The sequence below is a fragment of the Haliotis asinina genome, chromosome 14, assembly GCF_037392515.1.
Source record: "Haliotis asinina isolate JCU_RB_2024 chromosome 14, JCU_Hal_asi_v2, whole genome shotgun sequence".
NCBI classification, from domain to species: Eukaryota; Metazoa; Mollusca; class Gastropoda; order Lepetellida; family Haliotidae; genus Haliotis; species Haliotis asinina.
Window position 1 is genome coordinate 48,992,059 of NC_090293.1, and position 23,852 is coordinate 49,015,910.

Below are 23,852 nucleotides of genomic sequence, written 5' to 3' on the forward strand. Positions count from 1 at the left end.
TGAATTGCGGGTGTTATCAGTGGGACAGACACGCACACCCTTTTCACGAAGACCTAGTGTCATCACTGATGTCCAATGATCACCAATTTTCACCAAACGGAAATTGTTTCTAAGGATAGTCAACACTGGTAATTCCATCACCTTGAAGTTCAGTAGTTATCACAGCTCATAACCACTATGCATCGTGCCATATTTCAAAATGTTGGAAAGAATTCAAATTTCCCACAAAAACACCTAAACAAAAACTGAACACTCCAAACTAAAATAAAACAACTATAAAAACAACAACGAACAAACAAGAAAAACAACCTCAGCAACAATAGAACCAACAGGCCGTCATACGAATGTTTTGTGACGCCAAACCACTGTTTATTGCGTTTACTAATGGCGATACTCATGGCTGTCCGGAAAACCCAATACGTACAATGGCCGTGGACATAACATAACTCAACGATTTGTTACTAGTGACTGAAACGGTGTTGATGTTGACCTAAGCGTTTAAAGGAATCGAAGTCAGTATTTTTGTGTATTTACTGCTATAAACGCAATACCTCCATAAAAAATTAATCAGAACTGAGCTCTGCATCAGAAGCGGCATCCCTCCACACTCCCCACCATTCCCCAAATAATAATTTTTTTAGACAACTGAAACATTATAAATCCAAAGCAAATACAAAGAAAAATAAATTTTAGCCGTGTAAACAATCCGTGAAAAGAGGATGGATATCTGCGGTATTATTTGCTCTGTCTGTGCATACCCAAGAGCATATAGTATTATACATGTTAAAATCCGAATTTCATTTTATCTCGCTCTGCCCTGCCTCCATCCGACGTGTCAGTTCAATGTTATATATCAGTCGATGTCAATACCATTTGTTAACCATAACGAGCACAAAAGCTTCCATTTGATGAAGTACAATACTAATTTGAAAGATATTCTCAAATACACGGAGAGGGTTGATCCATGCTCCCCGTGTCTAATCTCTGAAACAACCACGAATCCACGGCCAGTGTTGACAAAGCAATCCTCTCGACAAGCAATCGCAATCATATGGTTTATTGCCAACCATTAACGCAACAGTCCATATAGGGTGTCCTCGTTTGTTCACAGTATTGACAAGACATCGATCTGTAGTCGATGTTTGCTCTCAGACCGGGTGGTGTGACGAGAGGTTGTACCTGCGTACAAGACTGGATTAGTTAAGGGAAAAACGAAAAGGTTCCCTTTCCTGTCATGGTTTTTACTAATAGCCATCAAACTCTTAGAAGCCACATGCTGAATCAAGTCATCCTGATGAAGTTACTGTTCGGTAATGTCACCAGTTTAAGCCGATCCCTGTAGGACGGGAGGCTGGCTTGGGATGATGACGAATCTTACATCGTGGGAGTAGGTGTGAATGAGTCATGGAAATCCAGCTTGCACCTGATGATGTGGCTAACAGGATGTCAGCTAATATAACAACGGTTTGTGATTTTCAGTTCTTTCAAGGTTTTGTACAATCAGTGCCAAATGAGTCCATCAGGGACGGACACACATGGATTATGACTTCTACCGAGAAGACAAACACAATGACTATTATGATAATACTCTGTGTGCTAGTGTTTATGGTATCTATTTTATCTCTGGTTGGGAACATCTTGGTATTAGCCGGCATCATCAGAAGTCGGAGACTTCACACAACGTCCAATGTTTACATATGTGCCTTGGCGGTGACTGATATCTTCATCAGTGTTGTACACGCAGTTAAGTACACATTGAGAGCATTCCAGGTCGACTTGACTCTCATCCCATGCTGTGTACTTGTCGGTATGTCTCTCTTAGGATGTTCTACGAACCTTATGTTGATTGAGGTCATCAGTGTGGACAGATTCTGTGCCATATATTGGCCATTCAAGTACAGGAAGAAATGCACGAAGTCCAGTGCTATTAAACTGTGCGTTTTTATCATGATGTTTTCTGTCGCTGGTGTATCATTTCTAGTGATGATCTTCCATCCTAAGACACTACAAACTACTTGCTGGACCGGAGAGGTTATTGTTGCTCCACTAGCCATGATTTTTACTATAGCCACATGCTGTGTTGCCTTGGAATTAACGGTCATGTATGGGGCGATGTTCTACAAAGCTTTAGAGCACCAACGAAACTTGTCCATTGGCTACTTCAGCAAAAATAAAGGTAAGTTTGAACATCAGTCTCTCATATTTTCAAAATGTTACAAACCCCAAAAGGATCTAACCAGACCACACACCAATATAGCCTGAATTTACTCAGAGCATACTCAGATCTTCTAAATGTTTACCAGATCATCGGCGTAAGTGTAAATTTAGAGTGTCCGTCAGAAAGTTTGTCTCGGGTGGCTGGACGGGGGGAATTTCTTACATTGCTATGGTACCTTTCAGACACTGAGTGTCATGGGGAAAGACATCGATTTGTCTCCGTGCAGGCGTTCTTGGTGATGATTAGGCGATGTGTGATTTCACCAACTCCTGGTGTCCTCACTGACAGTGACCAATATGTTGACCGCTGGGTTGCATTTTGCCTCCCAGGGAATCCATTTTGTTCAGCTTTTACGAAAGACACAATTAAGGTGCACATTTAATTACTCACATTTCTGCCAAAAGTTGTGCCATTTTTTGTGTGCTTTCAACGTTGGACTGAATAATCTTACAGTCTTTTCGATTTTCAGATTTGAGCATATTTGACATCAAAGCTTTAAAGACATGCAGTGTTGTTCTAGGAGCCTTCCTCGTCATGTGGACCCCACCTTTGTCGATGTTCAATGTAGTCGCCTACTCGTCCAGCCCCTCGGATTATGATCTGGCACTATCGGCCTGTATGGTATTCCCGGTCGTGAACACTGCCGTTGATCCTGTGGTGTACGCCATCATGCGGAAAGACATCAGGAAAGGCATTTGTAGACTGTTCAGAAGACCAGAAAGGCACCCATCCACCACTGAACAATGTGAGTGAAGCATTAAAGAAGACATTTGTACGTTGTATAGAAGACCAGAAAGGCAGACATCCACCACTGAACAATGGGAGTGAAGCATTGCAAAAGACGTTTGTAGGATGTATAGAAGACTAGAAAGGCAGCCATCCACAAATGGAACAGTGTGAATGATGCACCTGGAAGGTATTTATTGGCTGTTCAGAAGAAGAGAATAGTGTCAATGAAGCATCAACAAGGCATCTGGCGGCTGTTCTTGTGATAAGAAATGGAACCAACCTCCACTGAACAACGTAAGTGAAGCACCAAGAAGGCATTTTCAGTCTGTTCAAGGGGCCGGAAAGGCAGTCACGATTTTGATGTATGAATGAAACATTCAAAAGGACCTGTCTTCATCATTTTAATTTGAAAGCTTATGTGTGACCTGGCGTGCCACAAGCAGGTGTTTCGTGTGTTCTAATAGAGATGTTGTCCCACGGGATGAAATATTACCGATGAAATATTACCGGTGAAGGAACACAACAAAATTTCGGATTACCATAGTCTGTTATTGTGATCCTGTGCTTGTCATGCTGTAGCTCAAATAGGGACTGAGAAAGGTGCTACCGAGTTTAGAATGAACTTCTAACATATCTTCAGTTTGACACAACATTATAGATCGCTTATATAAGTGTGCAAAGAAATTTTAATCACTTTGGAAATACAAATTATCAAAATGACCAAAACGCCAAGACTTGTTTTGAAGGAAATTTAATAGCACAACGATTCGTACTATACTTTATATGATATTGTCTATGTGTATTAATTTACCAGTTATGAAGGAAATATGAAAGCGATAACTTTGGAATGTGGAATGTGTCTTGCGCACATGATGGTTGCATGTATTTTGAAAATCTGACACGTTGTAAATGTTTTTAACATTCATGTTGTCAAATTGTTTGTGACCAGAAATAATATTCATAATAAATTCAATATTGTTCTGCAGCAGCAAGTTGTAAACAACCAATATCAAGTGCTACTAGTTATGAAACATAGACTAACACTCCGTCATTATATGTGGTGTTACTGCAAAAATGCTAAACCTCCATTCAGTAAAATCCGGAACTAGACTATGCACCATAAGCACCCCTATGCCCTAAAATAAACGAACAAATACGTAGGTAGAAAACGACACCAAACAAAGAAAAAGAAAAGGAAAGGTACCTTTGAAATCAAAACATAACCGTACTCTGTTGAACATGTTTGGTGAAAAGGGGATGGATATTTGCGGTATTACTGGTTCTGTCTGTGCAATCCATGGGCATATTGTATCATGCATGTAAAATTCATTTTAACCTAGTGCTACCCTCTCTCCACCCGAGGTGACCGTTCATTGTTATATCTCAAGCACTGTCAGTGCCATTTGTTAACCGAACCGAGAACAAAAGCTTCTCATTAGTTGAAGTACGATTGTAATTTAAAAGATATTCTGGAACAAGTCTGGACAGATTATGTGCCATATATTGGGCATTCCAGTACAGAAAGATGTGTACGAAGTCCAGAGCAATTAAAATGTGCGTTTTTGTGATTGTTTTCTTTCGCAAGTGTATTAGTTCTAGTCATGATCTTTCATCCTAAGACACTGCAAAGGACTTGCTATACAGGAGAACCTCTTGCCACTAGCCATGAGTTTTACCATAGTGACATCCTGTGTTGACCTGGAATTAACGGTCATGTACAGGGCGATGTTCTTCAAGGCTTTAGAGCACCAACCAAACTTGTTCATGTGCTACTTCAGCAAAAACAAAGGTAGGTTTGAACATAAGTAAATCAAACGAAGGTTGTGTAAACCTCATGGCCATGATACACTGTGTATGTAACTAAGGGAATTCAAGGTTCCTCATGCTAAGCTATGAATTTTTTAAACTGCTGTCTCAATAAAATCTGTGTTTGTTCTTTGAATAGAACAAACAGAACATTTATGGTTTCTACTTTTGTGTGATTAAGTCTGCTTCATTGTTATGGATTAGAAATCTTATGCTATTTTAAGATATAGTGTTATTGAGAAAGGCATCGATTTGTCTCGGTGCAGGCGTTCTCTATGGCGACGTGTGGTTTCACCCACACCTGATGTCCTCACTGATAGTGACCAAATCAGATAACGTTCACCACTGGTTTGCCTTTTGCCTCCCATGGATTCTGTGTCGGTAAAGAATCGAGTGCTCCAGCTTTTACGAAAGACACAATTTAGGTGCACGTTTAATTATTCAAATCTCTGTCAAAGGTTGTGCTTAAAACGGCGGATTGAATAATTTCACGGTCTATTCAGATTTTCAGATTTGAGCATATTTGATGTCAAAGCCTTAAAGACGTGTAGTGTTGTTCTAGGAGCTTTCCTTTTCATGTGGACTCACCCTTTGTCCATGTTTATCCATGTAGTATCCATGGATCCTGTGGTGTATGCCATTATGCGGGATGACATCATTGAAGGCATTTGCAGACTGTTCACAAGACAAGAAAGGCAGCCGTCCATCCCTGAACAGAGTGAGTTAAGCACCGTTAGGGCATTATAAACTGTTCAAAAGACCAAGACGGCGGACAGACACCTCTGGATGTGTGGGTAAAGCATCAAAGAGGCATATGCAGGTTGTTCAGGAGACGTGAAAGACAGTCACGATTTTGAAGTATGAATGAAACATTCAAGAACACCTACAATTAGATCTTACAACTAGCTGCATTATTTTAATTTGAAAACATGTGTATGAACTTGCGTATGTTCTAACAGCCTAGAGGGTGGAATATTTCCTGTGAAGGAACGCATCCGATATTCGGATGACCAGAACCATGAAAGCATGCCATGTTGTAGCTCCTATGAGGAGTAGAAAGGTTGTTACAGACTTTGGAAAATGGTTGAACCTCTGGCATGTCTTCGGTTTCACACAATCCCACAGATCTCTCCTGTACGTTTACTCAGGCTATTTTTTATCAGACACTTTGCAAATACTAATAATCCAAGAACTGTTTAAAGGAAATGTCATTTTCTCAGTATGACGCTTCGAACTATATCGTATATGATATGATCTATATTGTTTATTGACTCACCAGTCACTATGGAAAAAAATATGAATACGAGTACACTGGAACGGGTCAGGATTATGCCGCTCGCAGGAAAGGTCCTGGGGTTGAGCTGGAAGTCCGCTCACCTCATTCATGTATACTTGTTTGTCATGTCTTGTGGAACCAGCACAACTAAACCATGCTTTCATCATTTCGTCAAAGTATTGCATGTATGTAATCACGTCGATCACATACTACGCGTTGACATAATTATGCATTATGAAAAGCTATAATAAAAAAAAAACACGTTACAAATGTTTGTAACATTCATGATGTCAACTTGTTTGTGACCAGAAACAAAGTGAATTCATATTAAATTCAATATTGTTTCGCAAATACTTTTCCTTCTTTCAAACGATTGTGAAATACCAAATTCATTTACTCCTAGCTTAAATCCACAGACTAAGCCTCCTCCATATAAGGCTGTTACAGTACTCAGGAATTCCATTTTATCTAATTATCTAAACAATAGTTCATGAAGCAAACGTCAAATTGTGAAAAACACATGTATTACACATGTATGGAGTATTTTCCGTCTACATGTCAGTACACAGACACGTTCCGATGAACTAAACCCTGTTGGGAGTGGAACATAAGACCACACTCGTGAAGATCCCGATTAGAACTGGTCTTTAGCAACCAACGCTTGTTTCCAGATCAGATGATCAGACTCGCTGAATGAATTGTATATACAATATCCTAAGCGAACAACAGCGATGCTTTGACCTTGGGGTTGGTATCGAAATGGATCTCTAATTGCTGACGCAACATCGTCATCTGTTTCATCAGACCAAGATATACAACCCACACAGGGTTTGAGTTCCCGCTGGTGTCACACGGCTAATGTTTTCTAACATACGACTTGAAAGCGGCCATTGATCCGTTTGAGTATACATGTGATAAACGAGATAATGGTCTCCCGTCGCTTAAATTGTTGAAAGAGTTCTACGTGTGTACATAAGTGTTATCTGTTATACAAGCTCGCATATAAATGGAAATCGTTTTGTCAAATTCTGTTACAGCAAATCAGTACATCCACTTAGCGTTAACACGTGATTACTTCTATTCATACCTGTGTATATACAATACATGGCGTTCACTTAATTATTCGATGTGACACCTGAGTCATTAACTCCAAGTCCAGCGTAACAGCGTAAATATTTGACATTTCCTTTGACTCAATTAAACAATCCAATTTGCCAATATAACAACTCGGCTGACCATTAAGAATACCAGCAGTGACACTCTTTACCCCGTAAATATGTGGAACTCTTTATGAAAATAGTATTGATGTACACAATGAAAACAATGAAAATGTGTCCAGTTTTGATTAATGTATATGCAAATGGAACATGTATATTAGGGTGCAATCTGTAACGGCAAACATTTGCGTGTTGTAGCTAACACGCACTTAAAAGGTCATATACCACCCCCACACACCCCACCACCCCCTCCGAAACGATATAATAAACTGAACTGAAAATGAAATGATATGGCAAGTCCTCGCCCAAGGGTAGCACCTGGCAATAACACGACTTAAATTGTTAAGTGTTGTGTTCGTAATATCAGAAGGGTTCTTCATATTCAACGACGGTCTGTAAGCAAACAAGGAAATGCATTGACGGGCGAGGTTCTTCAGCGATACATCCTACAAATGCTAATAGTGGATCAAAAGGAACATTTCGCCTCTCGAATACAACAGCTGGGTCAGGACGGGAACATATCCACATCTGGGGAGAACATTCCATGTCTCTTTTGTTGTTTACTTTTACCCGTGATTTGCCATTTGGTGGATGAATGTATTCATGTTTGTCTATGTCAGCATGATATCAGTATGGGATCATCAATGTTGTGGACCATATTTGGGTGCGCAAGGAAAAAAATAATAAATTACACAAACGAGAATATTTGTATTCAAAACTTTGATATTTAAGATAGACAGATCCGAATTTTACACTGTTGTTGAAAATCTCATATCCGCTTCCATTTTGTTTTTTCACATATGGCCAAAGCTCCGACGCCGAGTCAAGTGTAATATATTCTCTCAGTCAGCTCGGCAATAAATGTCAAAAAGAGTTGTGAGTGTTTCTGTTTAGTTAACTCTGAAAATTGGGATTTAATGAGTTAGTAGCAAATTCAAACAAGAGTTAAACTAAATGCAGGTACCACATATGCAATAAAATGGGTAATCCTCGTTCTGTCACAAAATTAAAAAAAATAAACATGTGTTATGTATCAAAGCAAAGTTTTGACATACACACAAGATTCAACAGTATGTAAGAGAGAAAGACAACAAGCTAATCCCTATTTCATAATACTGTAATTGGTGCCAAACATCTTTTCTGGCTAAATGATGTCCATCACGAATTTCTAAACAAAACAGGACATAATGTTTTTCGAGATCAACAACCGGTCTGCCTGTCATTCAGAAAGTAAATCCCAACGCACCTGCACCTGAAGTGGCGAACCTAATATTAATGGCAGAAACAATATCTGAAGTTATCACTGCCGTACTAAGCATCCATGACACACAACATATCGCATCTGCAGCGCCGCCAAGATCAAAAGGCGCAATGCCCTTAAATATGAAGTAAAACACACAATTAGGCGCAGTGCCCTTAGAAATAATCGCCACGAACAAAAGGCGCAATGCCCTTAAATATGAAGTAAAACACACAATTAGGGGCAGTGCCCTTAGAAATAATCGCCACGAACAAAAGGCGCAATGCCCTTAAATATGAAGTAAAACACACAATTAGGGGCAGTGCCCTTAGACATATGAAGAAAAAAAAATGACCCAATGGCCAGAATGCATGTTTGATGTTGTTATTAATAACAAATAGTGCAATTGCCGATAATATAAGAAAGTGTTGCACGTGTTTCGAATATTGAGAATAGGAAACATTTCAATGAGCCATAAATATCATTCATCATTTAAGAGTGCAGTTCTCTGTTAATAAACTTTATGCAAGTACTGATAAGTATCATGAATACGACCATCTGATGACATAATATTTATAAACGTCTCTGATGATGTTGATCTAAAGTGCTCATACAATCATCTGGAATGTATTCCTAAAAATGTATTCTGGCTTTAAAATTACCACCTTTATATATACTGAAAGCCATTAAAAACGCTGTTTGACATTCATGCTTGCTTTATTCACACAAATGTCAACATAATATAGATGTACCTGGCAGTACGCAAACAAAAACAAATTTACGCCAAACCATAAGAAAAAAAACCCCTAAAAGACTGAACTTTTATCATAACCGAACCCTGCTGGGAATAACAGTTTTCAAACAGTAAGTTAAAAAGTGAGTTAGTGGGTGTTTGCTGCATTATGGGTTCTAATTCGGATATCATTTCCTTTCTAATCACAGTACTGTCAAGTCTCAATGTTCTGTCTCAACCAGTGACAATGTCAGTTGTAAACCATGCGATTGCATCAGCTCATCAATCTCAAATACCTCGAGAAGACGGTTCCATGCTCCACGTGTATAATCTCCGGAAAAAAACCCGTAAACCCAAAGCTAGTGTTGACAAAGCTTTCAGAATTAAATGGTTTATTGCCAGCTATTAACCCAACAGTCCATATGGGATGTTCGGGTTTGTTCACAGTATTGGCGAGATATCGATCTGCAGTCAGTGTTTGCTCTCATACCGGGTGGTCAGGCGACATGGTGTACTTGTCTAAAAATGATTACGTTTCATTGTCAGGACTAGTCGAGGGAAAAAGCACACGCATTGTTTCAAGATGTTCTTTATCATCCTTGACTGATTTGCAAGAATGCGTTTCTGGATGTCACGATCCAGATTCTGTGGATATCACTATTCCAGTTAATGATCATCAGATCCTTGTAGCCACACACTGATTCGTGTTATCGTACATAATTTATTGTTCGTTATTGTCGTCATTTGCAGCCTATCCCGATTGGATGGGATGATGGTTTGGGATATCGCATAATGGGGGTAGGTGTGAATGAGTCATAAGGAAAAAGTCCAACCTGTCCGTGATGATGTTGCTGACATGATGCCAACGCATATAGCAACAGCCTGAAATTTCCACTTAAGTTAACGTTTAGTTGATCCAGGACACACATTTCAGTTCACCCACTGGTGACAAAAGACATCGGTGCCAAATGGATTCTACCGGAGACGAAAATACAGTGACGTTAAGGGTGGTACTTTGTGTTGTAGTGTTTATGATATCTATCTTATCGCTGGTTGGGAACATCTTGGTGTTAGCTGCCATCATTAAAAGTCGAAGACTTCATACAACGTCCAATGTGTACATATGTGCCTTGGCGGTGACTGACATCTTCATCAGTGTTGTACACACAGTCAAGTACACCCTGAGAGCACTCAAGATCGACTTGTCTTTCATTCCATGCTGTGTCGCAGTGGGCATGTCTGTTTTGGGATGTTCCACCAACCTTATGTTGATTGAGGCCATCAGTATGGACAGATTCTATGCCCTATATTGGCCATTCAAGTACAGAAAGAAGTGCACAAAATCCAGAGCAATTAAAGCGTGCGTTTTTATTTTGATTTTAACCTTCGCGGGTGTATCTTTTCTAATTATGGTGTTTAACACCAAGAATCTCAACACAACTTGTTCGACTGGAGAAATCCTTGTAGCGCCAATAGTGATAGTATTTACCGTAGTGACATGTTGTGTTGCCCTGGAATTAATGGTCATGTATGGAGCAATGTTCTACAAAGCTCTACAGCACCAACGAAACTTGTCCATTGGCTACTTCAGCAAGAACAAAGGTAAGTGGGAACATAATTAAATCATAAGAAAGTTGTATTAAACTCAAGGCAATGATACACAGTGGATGTAGCTTACCTAAACGAATTCAAGGTTCCTCATAATCAGCTAAGAACGTCTGAAATTACTTTCTCAGTAAAACCTAACTGAACAGAACATTCATGTTTTCTTGTCTTGTATGATTTAGAGCGTAGATTAATTATTAGATAATGAGGAATAGGACAACTCTTTTCTATTTTCAGAGTGCTCTAGTTTTTACGAAAGGCACAATTTAGGTGCACGTATACGTACCCAGAATTAAAAACCTTAAGCGCCACCCAGTATATTTTGCCACTAAAGGTTTTCTTATAGGAAATCTCTCAGAAAAATACAAAACACAACAAAATAACTATCATAATTTGATTTAGTACTTTTCAGTTTAAAAACAAAACCCGTATTGAAATTATCTTTTACTTTAAACAGGATGAATGCACTTTTGAAAAACAGGCATTCTATGTCCTGAAACAAGTTACCTTCTTGTGAAAAGTGAAAAACAAAAAGACTTATATGGTCACATGACTCGTGTTTGACAAACCGAAGTTTAATAGTGTATTTGCAGAATAGGAATAGTTATTTTTGCTTTATAAATCAGTATCATCATATCTTTAACAATATTTCCTTTCATTGTAAATACAAAGCATTATGTTATCCCTAAACCAGCTACTAGATATACCGTCTCTTGATATCGATAGGTCGTCTCAGGTATTTTAGCATTTCCATAGCATGACATCTTAGTTTTGAAATAGGCTGGCGCTTAACTTTTTGTCCCTACCAAATCCCTGCACAATGTTCTTTTATTCTCCTTGCAGGCTTTAAAATAATCAGACGCTCCTTTCGATTTTCAGATTTAAGCATATTTGACATCAAAGCCTTAAAAACGTGTAGTGTTGTTCTGGGAGCTTTCCTTGTCTCTTGGACCCCGCCTTTATCCATGTTCAATGTAATCGCCTACTCGTCCAGTCCCTCGGACTATGACCTGGCACTATCTGCATGTTTGGTGTTAATGGTCGTCAACACTGCCGTTGATCCTGTGGTGTACGCCATCATGCGGAAGGACATCAGGAAAGGCATTTGTAGACTGTTCAGAAGACCAGAAAGGCAGACATCCACCATTGAACGGTGTGAGTGATGCAGTAAAGATAGGGTGTTCAGAAGACCGGAAAGACAGCCATCCGCCATTGAAAAGTTTGAGTAAAGCAGTAAAGATATCTGAAGACCAGAAAGGCAGCCCTCTATCATTGAACAGTGTGAGTGAAGCTGTAAAGATAGTGTGTTCAGAAGACCAGCTTGGCAGCTAATCACCATTGAAAGGTGTGAGAGAAGCATTGAAGAAGGTATGAAAAGTCATTTCAGCCACGAAGACAGCCACGATTTTAAGTGTGAATGAAACACCGCTTGAGAGAGTTGGTTGAGCATTCATAATAGAACTTGTGCATGACAAATTCATCAGGGACTTTGCGAACTGAGCGCGAGTGAAGCCGTTGCTCATATTTGTGCTCTTTGCTCTTTACCATACCTCGTAAGTGTGAACCTTTCAAACCTGTTGCAGCTCTGACAGGCGTCATGTGAAGAAAAGGGTGTTAAGGATGTTACAAAAATGGTTTAAATTCTGGTATCTCTTTGGCTTGTCAAACCCGTATCGATCTCTCCTGTAAGTCTGATATACTATATATAGCAGGCACTTTATAAAGACCAATAATTATAATGACTGATAACAAGAACTGTTTTAATGAGAATTCAATCGTTCGTTTTCTGTATAACTATTTGCAGTACACTTCACACGATATAATTTACTTTCTAATGAACAACTAGACTTTAAAGAATAGAATATGAAAATGAGAACCTTTGATTGCAGTGATGGAATATGATGGATATGTTGGTTGATCGCTGGTATTATGAACTTGACACGCTGTATATGTTTTAAGTTTCTTTTTGTCAACATGTTTGTGACAAGCGAAAACAAAGTTCATATTAAAGTCAATATTGCCTCGCTACAGCTGGTTTTCTTTTTCAAACAGTAATGAACAACCGCATTCAAGTTCTGGCTTACAATCGTTATGGTCAATTAATAATACTCAAGCAGCATCCAGACATGGACACCAAACACGAGCTTGTTATAAATGGGTTCGAACGCCATGGTTTTCTTGTGCCGAACCAATACTGAGTGAGTATTGTTTTACGCCGCTGTTAGCAATATTCCAGCAATATCACAAGAAGTGGACTTCACACATTGCACCCATGTGGGGATTGGAACCCGGGTCTTCGGCGTGACAAGCGAACGCTTTAACCACTAGGCTACCCCACTACCCCGCCGAACCAATAGAACCTTACTCATCCAACTTCTAAATGCCTCTCAAAGAGAGGCAAATACAAGTTAATGAAGAAAATGTAAAACTGTGAAATAAATCTACATCCATACAGCCATTATTTCTGCATATTCTGAAAAGAGAATGGTATTTTGGTAAATACCGGTACACAATTGATCTACAACTGCTGACGTAACATCGTCATCTGTTTCATCGGGCAAAGGTGTACAACCCACGCACAGTTTGACTTCCGGCGGATGTCACTTGACTAATATTGTCATGCCGTGAGCAACATTCTACCATAACACTTGAAAGTGGGCATGGTTCCATTTAGGAAAGCTAGTGACAAACGAGATAATGGTTTTCGGTCGCATAAATCGATAAAAGAGTTCGATGTGTGTACGAAACTGTGTTATCAATTATGCAAGCTCGCATTAATGGAGATCGTTTTGTCGAATTCTATTACAGCAAATCACTACACCCACTTAGCGCTGAAAGATTATACGTCGTGTGTGTTTGTATTAATACCTGTGCATATAGAATGCATGGCGCTCACTTAATTATACGATATGACACCTGTGTGGAATTAACTACATGTCCAGTGTAAATACGGGACACTTCTTTTGACACCATTCAACAATCGCTATGAAAATAACACGAAAGACTGTTACTTCTAATGGCACCCAATACGACATACGCTGTGTTGTCCGAAGTCTGTTGAGTTCTAATAGTAACAATATTGATGCCCACAATGACAAAAGATTCGCTTGTGAATACCTTCTGTTTGATATCTCGCTATAGATGCAAGTGGTACACGTCAGCGGTGGACGGGTGCAGTCGGTGTGTTGTAACACTCACTCACTCAGTCAATCAATTAATCCATCACTAACTGAACTGATCAATCGATACTTATAAGACTTGTTGTTTTAACCTGGGTCATGACAATCTATTACACCATTCTTTTCACTGGCACCGTACCCCATGCAGTTGTTTACTAGAGTTGCCTCCCTTTGATCGAATGCTTGCCACAGTTCCGACTCTGACCCATGCCACTCGTTGTCCAATAAACACTGGTCACGAAGATTTGTCTCAAATGTTATTTGAACAAGGTTAGATCATTTATGATTGAGTATTGCTTTCAAAACAATGGACAGTGGATGACTTGCACGTCCTGTATTACAGGTAGCACAGCAACTCGCACAAGTACTGAAATGTTACATCTGTTGTGTGTAATATAAAATGTGATTATATTGTTGACGGCATCGTGCTTTCTGTGATAAAAACATCGATGTAATTTATAAAGCATTGCATTGCATGATTCAGATACGAAAAACAGATCATAGAAGAGAGTAAAAACGACATTACTGTTGATTGTCGAACGCGTTACGTATTGTAGTGAAATATGGAGGTGTCGTGGAGTGTCCCTTAAAACATATCGTTTATTCTTGATGTAATTATGTTCATTAGAATACATGACAACAGTGAACCCGCGATAACCAGTTTTCCAGGTAAATGACAACGTGCTTAATATAAGCTAGTGTGAACCAGACAATACAGTGAATGACATCGGGAGCATCAATCGATGCAACTGTGATATGATGACATGCATTCATTTCACAACAGGTCATCGAGCCTAACGTACGGTCCGTTAGTCTCGTTACTACTAGCATGAGAGGGCCTCTTGGTTAAAGCATTCCCTCCTCACACTGGAGACCCAGGTTCGTAGTCCCACATGGGTTAAATGTGTGAAGTCGATTTCTGGTTTCCCCAATGGTGACATTGCAGGAATGTTGCCAAAGGCGGCGTAAAACTAACCTCATCGACTCACTCACCAGGGCTGACTTGCACAAAGCGATCTTAGCGCTACAATGATTGTAAGTCCCATTCTTCAACATAGGCTTAAGAGCGTAGCGCTAAGATTGCTTTGTGTAAGTGGGCCCAGTACAGTATGCAGTAGATCAATTCTATTTCGGAACTTACTGTAGTCATTAACAATATGAGTGGGAGTAAGTCATCTATTATGTAATATAATTACCTCATGAAATAACTTTTACTTCAGATCGTATTATCGACAACAGTAGCTGAATAATGCCTTCGAAATGACAGTGTTAATCCACAAACTGAAACAGGAGAACAAAATGTCAAGAATGCGTGTAGAACCACCATACGTTTGTTGTATTGAGTACAACCTCAAGTCATCGACCTGCAAGTCTCCTCAGAGTTGCCAGAGGGACGGCTTGTCACTCTGCTTGGGGAAACTTGAACTGATTTGCAAGAGGTGAATGATTACCACGCAACCTTGAACCGTCCCCAAAATAATTTGTTGTTGGCAGATCCGGATTGTAACACGGCCTACTTCATTCTAACAGTCACAATTGGGCTAATGAAGGCCGTAACACCTCGATGCTTGGTGGGGCCTTGTATTGTCATCTTTAAGTATAGCACCAGTTCTTTACAATCCTAATTTGGGAAGTGAAAGGCTGCAACAACGCGATGCTCTTGCATTGTCATATTAGAGTGTGGCATCAGGTCACCACTGAAAGTAGGAGAGACAAGTGACAGTACTATTTCGTCCCTGTACGGTAAAATTCTGTTAGAATTTCATTAGTTTCATAGAATTTCCATTGAAATGACGCAGATTAGTCTGTGATGAAAACTGAGCGACACCAAACCGTAAACACCCCAACCCTAAATCGACCCCTTTCTCGCTAAACCTCTGTACGTGCATGTGTGTTCTGTCGTCCCTTGATTCTCAAACAGCAGAGAGTTAACCGCGACTCAGTCCGTAAAAGTGTAAAACCAATAATCGACTAAAGAATGTGTCATGTCTTTTTTAGTAACAACCAACGTTAGAGTAAAGCATTTGCATTGTTGTATTTGCTGCAACACCTTCAAATGAGTGCATATAATACCTTTCAAAGTCAGCCACATTTCAATGTCGTGAGTAAGTCCCACAGTCAAATTGGTTTTCAGTCAGTCTACACCTCCGGAACCAAGGCTTCAAATGCTTTGCATTGAATGTGTTCAATAGAATGCTTTTTATCACCGTGATGTCATAAAAAACCCAGCCAACCCGATTTCAAAGGTTCACTGTGACGTTTTTACAAGAATCCTTAACCTCAGTAGCATCGGCACACTGCACATGAAACGCAAACGAACCCAGTGACAAAAGTTCAAAGACAGGTAATTAATGTACTGTAAATTACCCTTTGGCAACACATCGTTTTACTCTCTTCTGGTCCGGATTTCTTCAGTTATGCTTCAGCCTTGGTGCAATGATTCCCCTTTAATAACCATGCGACATTCATACCCAGACGAAATGAAAAGGTTTATTTCCACAATGCCTAGAAGATGTCTCAACTTTGCCCTTTAATGTGATGAAAGGTTGTTCAGTGATTCACTTAGTCTGCCGCTTGGAGCAGTGTCATGTTCTCTGTATATAACTTGGACGTCCTATATCTGAAGTGGTGTATAATGTCGTTATGGAGCAAGGTTATCAGTTTGTTTTGATCCGGCAACGACGGTGACTTTCACCTCATTGACGCCTTGCGTACAGCTGTACTTGTACACAAGACGTTTACATTGTCGTTTATATCTGTTGTTTTTTATATATTTTGTTTTGTTTAACGCCGCACACTTCTACAGTCTGTGTCTTCTTCGTACAGCTATGCCAATATTAAAGGTTACCGAAGTAAAACAATATTAATATTCTGAGTAAAGTCAGTGTTATGCCTCTTTACAAGATGGTTAGCAACTTCTAAATGTCCCTCAGTGAAGAAGTAGTGTGTATAAGTAATGTACAACCTATAACAAGGTACCCGACCCGTCTGTCAAACAAAACTCCCACAGATTGATACGGACGTCTCAGATGTTCAGGCTTTTTCAGCAACGAGCCAAATAGGTGACCATCTGGCCAGTCTCATCGGATTACCATTGACCTTCGGTGTGGTATTGCGGTTTGTATGACTGAACCTTCAAACTTTTGTATCTTTGGCTTAATCTACATCACTCCATCGGGTAACCTTTATCATTCCCTTTGGCCATCCTCCACAAGCGAGTAAGCCGTGGGTAAATGTTAGCTTGTAATGGCAAGACACGGCGTGAAGGTCACACAGATTACTATTCATTGATGGAAATACCATTTATCATCTGGGCCCTGATGTTTAACGAACTATATTGTGACGTCACTACCAGTAGACGACGGTGAACGTGGAAATAGATAGTATAATTGTACCCACCTTCAGACAGGAAATGCAGTGTTTGTCACCTCGATAACATCGGGAGTAAATATACGCTTTTTGTGAAGCGTCAACATGACAGACCTGTTGATTACACAATACAAAAGGAATACGGAGAAGTGTTCGCACAAAGTCAGCAAGGCTGATCATCCGATCTTGTTAGAGACTACAGTTGGCATTAACGCTGTTTGATAGGGATTCATAACACATTAGGACGATAAAGGTCAGAGCCAGGAGAGCACAGTTTCTGCTCAGCAGAGGATATCATGTATTCAGGTTATCTTTGTGTCAGGATCCTAATACCTAAAAGCTATCCGCTTTGTATACAACGGAGCAGCATTGATTGCTGTCGGGTTTGAAATATTGTCATAAAACAAAATATATGAAAACAGTATGATGAAATCCTATGGAAAGCGAGTCTTTAGCAACATCTTCCGTTTGTTTATGTGATTTTGTTATTATGGGCAGATAAACGAATAGAAATAGCAAAAACGTTGTCACAATAATCCAATGAAAGATCGTGATTGGCATTAGGGGGTCTTCATCTGACACGAGGTTCAATATGGCCTAAGGCTAGTCGGTGTAATCAAGTTGTCGATCAAGACATTTCAAAACTACCGTTCAAGAAGTCAGGTAATAAACTACGTAGCTGTAGGGGGAAACGTCCAAGGTTCCATTCAATGCAACTCTTGTTGAAATGATTCAGGAAAATTGTTTATTCGCATTCATTTGATCATGTTTAGATAATTGCGAATGTGGATTTTACTTTCGTTTGATTTTGTTCAAAACCAGAAAGATCAATTTTCGTTTTGGGAGTTTTCACTTTTTATTGGAACTGGTTTTTGCATTAGTGACAGTTACGACATCTTTAACTGATGCCAAACGATCACCAAATTACCAACGACATCACCTTAAATGGTTTAGTATTTTCGTTTGAGGATAATGGATTATTTGCACTGGGATTAGATAAGTCTGGACCCATCCTGCAATTGGTTTCGGCATGTGAAACCCATTTGTATAGTGTGGTGATGTCGATCACTGCTAAATGTTATCCCAAATCCAACTCACTCGCGCTAATACATAACACATGAGACCGTTTGAACTAACATTTGAACGTTGCAACAGTCGTCGTAACTTGAAAGTTTCCGTGTGGGCTTCCGTCCAAACCCGCCAAATTTTGGTTTATTGTTGAACGTCCCCCTCAAACAAATGCTAACGCTTTAGCTGTAATTAATGGCCAGAAAAGCCAGTGATCACTAACATGTGCATCGATGTACGCAAATTGGGTACAATGGCATCATACGATGTCAAAAAGGACCGCGAGCGTGACCAGACGATCCCGTAAGTCGGTTCCTAGACATGCATTGATGCTTTAACCCTGGTGATCCACAAGGGTCATCCGACCAGGGGCTCCTTTCATAAAGCAACCTTTACTACGGTTAACCTTAACCCCCATTCTTTTAACACTGCACTATGTTCACCTAAGTCTAAAGTAACCTTAGTGCAGTGATAAAGAATGGGAGTAAAGGTTAACCTAGTAAAAGTTGCTTTGTGAAATGAACTCTCTCTCCGACTTAGCAATGGCTAGTCGTCTGGAAACCAGTACTAGAAAGGCCTTCCACAATGTAGTTAGTGCACAATGAATATTACGCTAGTGAATGTGACGGCACAAAACAACAACAAAAGCACCAAGGGACGGGAAGTAACTTTAAAGTGCGAACTGCGGTGAGAGATCACTGAAGGCAAACCACTTGACAGTTTATGAACGCCTTAAACATGCTGAAACATTCAGACCATTAGATGCTATTTTGGTCTTTAAAATAGTAAATGAGACATTCTTCGCGGAGCTTGTCTCCGTTAAGCTTTAACAATGCGGCTATCGCATTGAAAGACAATATTAAGACACAATTCACAGATTTTAGAGCATGGTCTTTCTAAGAACATTTCTACTGTAATAGGCTTTTCTGCCCAGTGACAGCTGAAGTTGGCTATTCTCTGGTTTTGGACCTTGCGTTGTGTATTTTTTTTATGCGGTGATAAACACTTAGCCAACTTCAAGTAGGTTCTATGAATCAGGCCTCATTGCTGGTAAAACAGAACAAACAGACAAAGGAAACTCAATAATTTATTTATAACAAAATTCCTGAACCTATCCTTACCCACCCATCAACCTAACCTAATCTATACCTAACCTAACCACCTAACCTAACCTATACCTAACCTATACCTAACAACCTAAACTAACCCCAAATCCTACCAAGACATGGCTCTGATTTCAAAGCCTATGCCTAAAACAAATAAATATATTAACTTCCTGTGGTAAACTAAGAAAAACTTATCTACTTGGTCTGGATCACCAGGACTCAAACAACTAAAATAAATGTCCTTACTTCTGGTGGACCAGTGGACTAAAGACAAGGAGTGCTATGTAGCTACTCCTTTTATAGGGCTAGAGACAGGCAGTGCATGGGCTGCACATGCCAGGCAGACCACACTAACCTGCCGGGTGTGTTGTGGCTATGCATATCAGCATAGCCAGGAACACAGTAATGGCCCATATTGAACTATATCCAACCCTAAACTACCACATTCCTCCCCCCTTAAACAAAGTTATTGACTAATAACTTTACTTCCAGCTAAACCTAAATACTTCCCAACTATAACCCCTAATACCAGCACAACATAACAAATATTTCATTGAACACATGTACATAAAATGCGACGATCGCGTATCAGGAGTGCGAACTTGAGGTCAGTCGCTGGGAGGATCGGGAAGGCTCTCAATAATGGCATCTATTTCCATCTGAAGATCCTCTGTGGGGATTTCTCTGAAAGGGAGGCTGTGACGTCTGGCGGCCTATTCTTTCTTGAGGGACTAGTACTCTCTTCCAGGGCCCAGCATCCGCACCCGTCGTGGAAGAAGGACGTCACCAGGATCGATGTATCGGAAGTTCTCTACCTCCACTTTCTTAAGTACAACAGGTGGTTTGTACCTTCGAGCATGCTTCTTTGCTCTCTTCCAGTCTGCGAAGACATGTCCACATGACGGACATTTGGCCTGGACTCGCTTGGTCTTATGTCGGTCAATCCAGTGATCTAACAATCTCCCAAAAGAACGAAAGTGTTGGGTTGAACACACTTTCACAGGACACACCATCCCCTCATCTGGCCATAGTGGCCGTTTACCCTCCAAAAACAACTCTAACTCTTCCTTCTCCTTTACCAATATCTCCATCTGAATATAAAAGTTATCAGCTTTCAAAACTGAAAGGTAAAATGAAGATCGTGAAATATAACACACTTAACTTCTTTTTCTTTTTTTTTTCTTTGTAAAGCAGTTTTTCAGAGAAAGTCTGTAGGTAAAGAATTTAACCAGTCCTAATCATGGGAAGATAACCTCAATAGATGAAATGAACAACAGGCCCCTGTATACCCCATTGTTGCCTCACACCCAAGTAATCAAACCATGCAGCACCCAACTACTGCCCCAAACCACTGATTCCCTTCGGCTGAGACAAACATATGGACACCAGGTGGGTCAATGTGCTACAAGTTGAACATTACAGTACTAAGATCCTCTTCCCCCAGAATAACACTTGCTACATCTGAACCAAGAACACACCACACTGGGCTAAGGTGAATACCTTATTCTGGGTTTTACTAGCCTCCCAAAACGAGTTTTAAGTGCTGGTGTTTGACTTATATTATCATTGTGAATATTAGCATCCATAGTTACAGTATCTACAAAGGTATCTTGGTCTGAATCAGAATCAGTTCATGGCATATCACGTTCATGATGTGAGTGGTTTTCTACTTCCTGTAACCAGCTGGGAGGAGCTGAGACTCCTTCATAGGCTTTTAAGTGATCAATGTGGACACTGACCACAGGACTGGCTTGAGACTTCTGTATCCGTAAAACGAAATCTGACAGCTTATCAACAACTAAATAGGGACCGTCCCAACCTAATCCTAACTTTTTATTTGCCTTTGGTGGATACCACCTCCAGACAAATGTACCTATGTTAAAAGACTTGGTTTTCAACCCCTTGTCATAATTCTTCTTTTGTGCAATTGCAGCTTTACCTAGATGCTCATTTGCATACTGGAAAATATCCTGCATTGTTTCTCTCACCCACTCCACATATTCTACTGGGCACGCAGGGGGTGAAATGGAACTGAGTGGTCAGTTCGCAAATCATCTGCAGATGTCCTGGAATTCTGTTGCAGTCTTTCCTCCATCTCTACTCCTAACCCAAGTATACTGTTTCTATTGGACAAAGAGACAAACGGTGTAGATGTCAAGAAGATGGACTGAGCTCTTGAACCAACACCAGACTCAGCAAACCCATCTTTGATACCACTATCAGACAAGGCCAGCAACTCTCCTTGATGTAAGACATCCATATCAAACAACAACAACAACTGAATTCTTACCAGCAATGAGAAACCTGATCCTGGTCACGGCACCAAATCTGTAATAGGCTTTTCTGCCCAGTGACAGCTGAAGTTGGCTATTCTCTGGTTTTGGACCTTGCGTTGTGTATTTTTTTAATGCGGTGATAATAACTTAGCCAACTTCAAGTAGGCTCTATGAATCAGGCCTCATTGCTGGTAAAACAGAACAAACAGACAAAGGAAACTCAATAATTTATTTATAACAAAATTCCTGAACCTATCCTTACCCACCCATCAACCTAACCTAATCTATACCTAACCTAACCACCTAACCTAACCTATACCTAACCTATACCTAACAACCTAAACTAACCCCAAATCCTACCAAGACATGGCTCTGATTTCAAAGCCTATGCCTAAAACAAATAAATATATTAACTTCCTGTGGTAAACTAAGAAAAACTTATCTACTTGGTCTGGATCACCAGGACTCAAACAACTAAAATAAATGTCCTTACCTCTGGTGGACCAGTGGACTAAAGACAAGGAGTGCTATGTAGCTACTCCTTTTATAGGGCTAGAGACAGGCAGTGCATGGGCTGCACATGCCAGGCAGACCACACTAACCTGTCGGGTGTGTTGTGGCTATGCATATCAGCATAGCCAGGAACACAGTAATGGCCCATATTGAACTATATCCAACCCTAAACTACCACAGTCTTTGACCAGATCGGTCTTAGGGCCGTGATCAAAAGTTATGAAGTTGAGACATTTGGCAAAATTGAGGTACCATGCAATTTTGAAGGTGAACACTAGTTTACAGGTGAACTGTTGTGCTGCCTTTTCATGTGTTTATAATGATTGATACTGGATAGTAGGATGAGCTATTTCAGGTTAACTAGCCGCAAATGTTCATTTCAAGATCATGAAGAAAATCAGTTTCTGTAATTTCAGGTAATAAAACCTCCATGACGTCTATGTGATCCAGAGGTTCTTACCTCTTCATGTATATACTCATCCCAAAAAAATAACAAATGACCAAAGAATGGCCAATGAAAAGCAAATGTTACGTTAGAAAAAACTCTTTGATATCCTGTTTAAAGTTCAAACACCCTCAGACATCAGGACGAATAAATGGTGCATGTTGATACAATAGGTTGTTGTATTAAATTATTTGAAAATAACATGCCCATCTCATAAACATAGATTATATATGGTTTCTGAGCATTCAAATGGGAGCGATACATGTTATTGTAGGACGTCCATTAGAACATATTTGGATTGCCTGGGTCAGTGAACAAAGAACTGATGAGCCACGGACCTCCCAATCATTCTCCACTCATCCGCACGGCTGTTGTTCGATTCATTTCTCGATTCACTAGAAATGTCATAAATGCTGATACTTTGTTGACCACTTACTGTAAGATATCTTCGTTTCCAATATCCTCCGGTCACCGTGTGACCACCTTTCAACATGCATGTGGCCCAGTTCACGTCGAATCATCGTGTTTTTATATCTAAGTCAATCACTAAGCTTTTCAAGAGCTGTGACCATCTAGCAAGATGGTTACCTGTACTAGTGGACCAATCAGCGATAACACATTTTTCTCGATTAGGTGATTTCCTGATGATCTTGAGTTTCATTTGATATTGTGTTTGTTAATCATAATGGTATCAAAGGCTCCAAAGTGGATCATCAGATACCATCAGGTCGAAACGTTCCATTGGGTTGCAATGTCATCGGCGTAAGCGTCTTGTAATAATCAACGTTGAAAAAGTAAGCTTTCTCATCATGTCGAGCAATTTGCCAGTGACTGTGGCCTTTGGTGTTTACCATCGAGTACGCTCATTTCACGAACATTTGAAGTAATTAAGATTGGTTGTTTGACTTGAACGTCGTCAGGAGAGATATGACGTCACATCATGAGCTGCCTGATACATCACGTTTCACAAGACACATGAAATCTTATATTTACCGCATGCTTCCAAACTGTTCATTTCATTGATCAGGCACCTGGATAAATAGTTTGGTCTCCCAAACGAAACTGACAATCA

The 23,852-nt window shown here is 40.0% G+C and overlaps 2 protein-coding genes and 1 pseudogene across 2 annotated transcripts; all 3 read left to right on the forward strand.

Annotated features, from left to right (window-relative positions):
• Nucleotides 1-1,413: 1,413 nt before the first annotated feature.
• LOC137260946 (melanocyte-stimulating hormone receptor-like) lies at nucleotides 1,414-4,141 on the forward strand. Its single transcript, XM_067798519.1, has 2 exons — nucleotides 1,414-2,176; nucleotides 2,688-4,141. The coding sequence occupies exons 1-2, from the start codon at nucleotides 1,444-1,446 to the stop codon at nucleotides 2,969-2,971; spliced, it is 1,017 nt and encodes a 338-aa protein (XP_067654620.1). The 5' UTR covers nucleotides 1,414-1,443; the 3' UTR covers nucleotides 2,972-4,141.
• On the forward strand, nucleotides 3,037-5,809 carry LOC137260863 (uncharacterized; annotated as a pseudogene).
• A 4,378-nt stretch (nucleotides 5,810-10,187) lies between these two features.
• Nucleotides 10,188-11,987, forward strand: LOC137261262 (histamine H2 receptor-like). The gene is made up of 2 exons (XM_067798984.1): nucleotides 10,188-10,821; nucleotides 11,704-11,987. Exons 1-2 carry the CDS (start codon nucleotides 10,188-10,190, stop codon nucleotides 11,985-11,987), a joined length of 918 nt encoding a protein of 305 aa, XP_067655085.1.
• The last annotated feature ends 11,865 nt before the right edge of the window (nucleotides 11,988-23,852 follow it).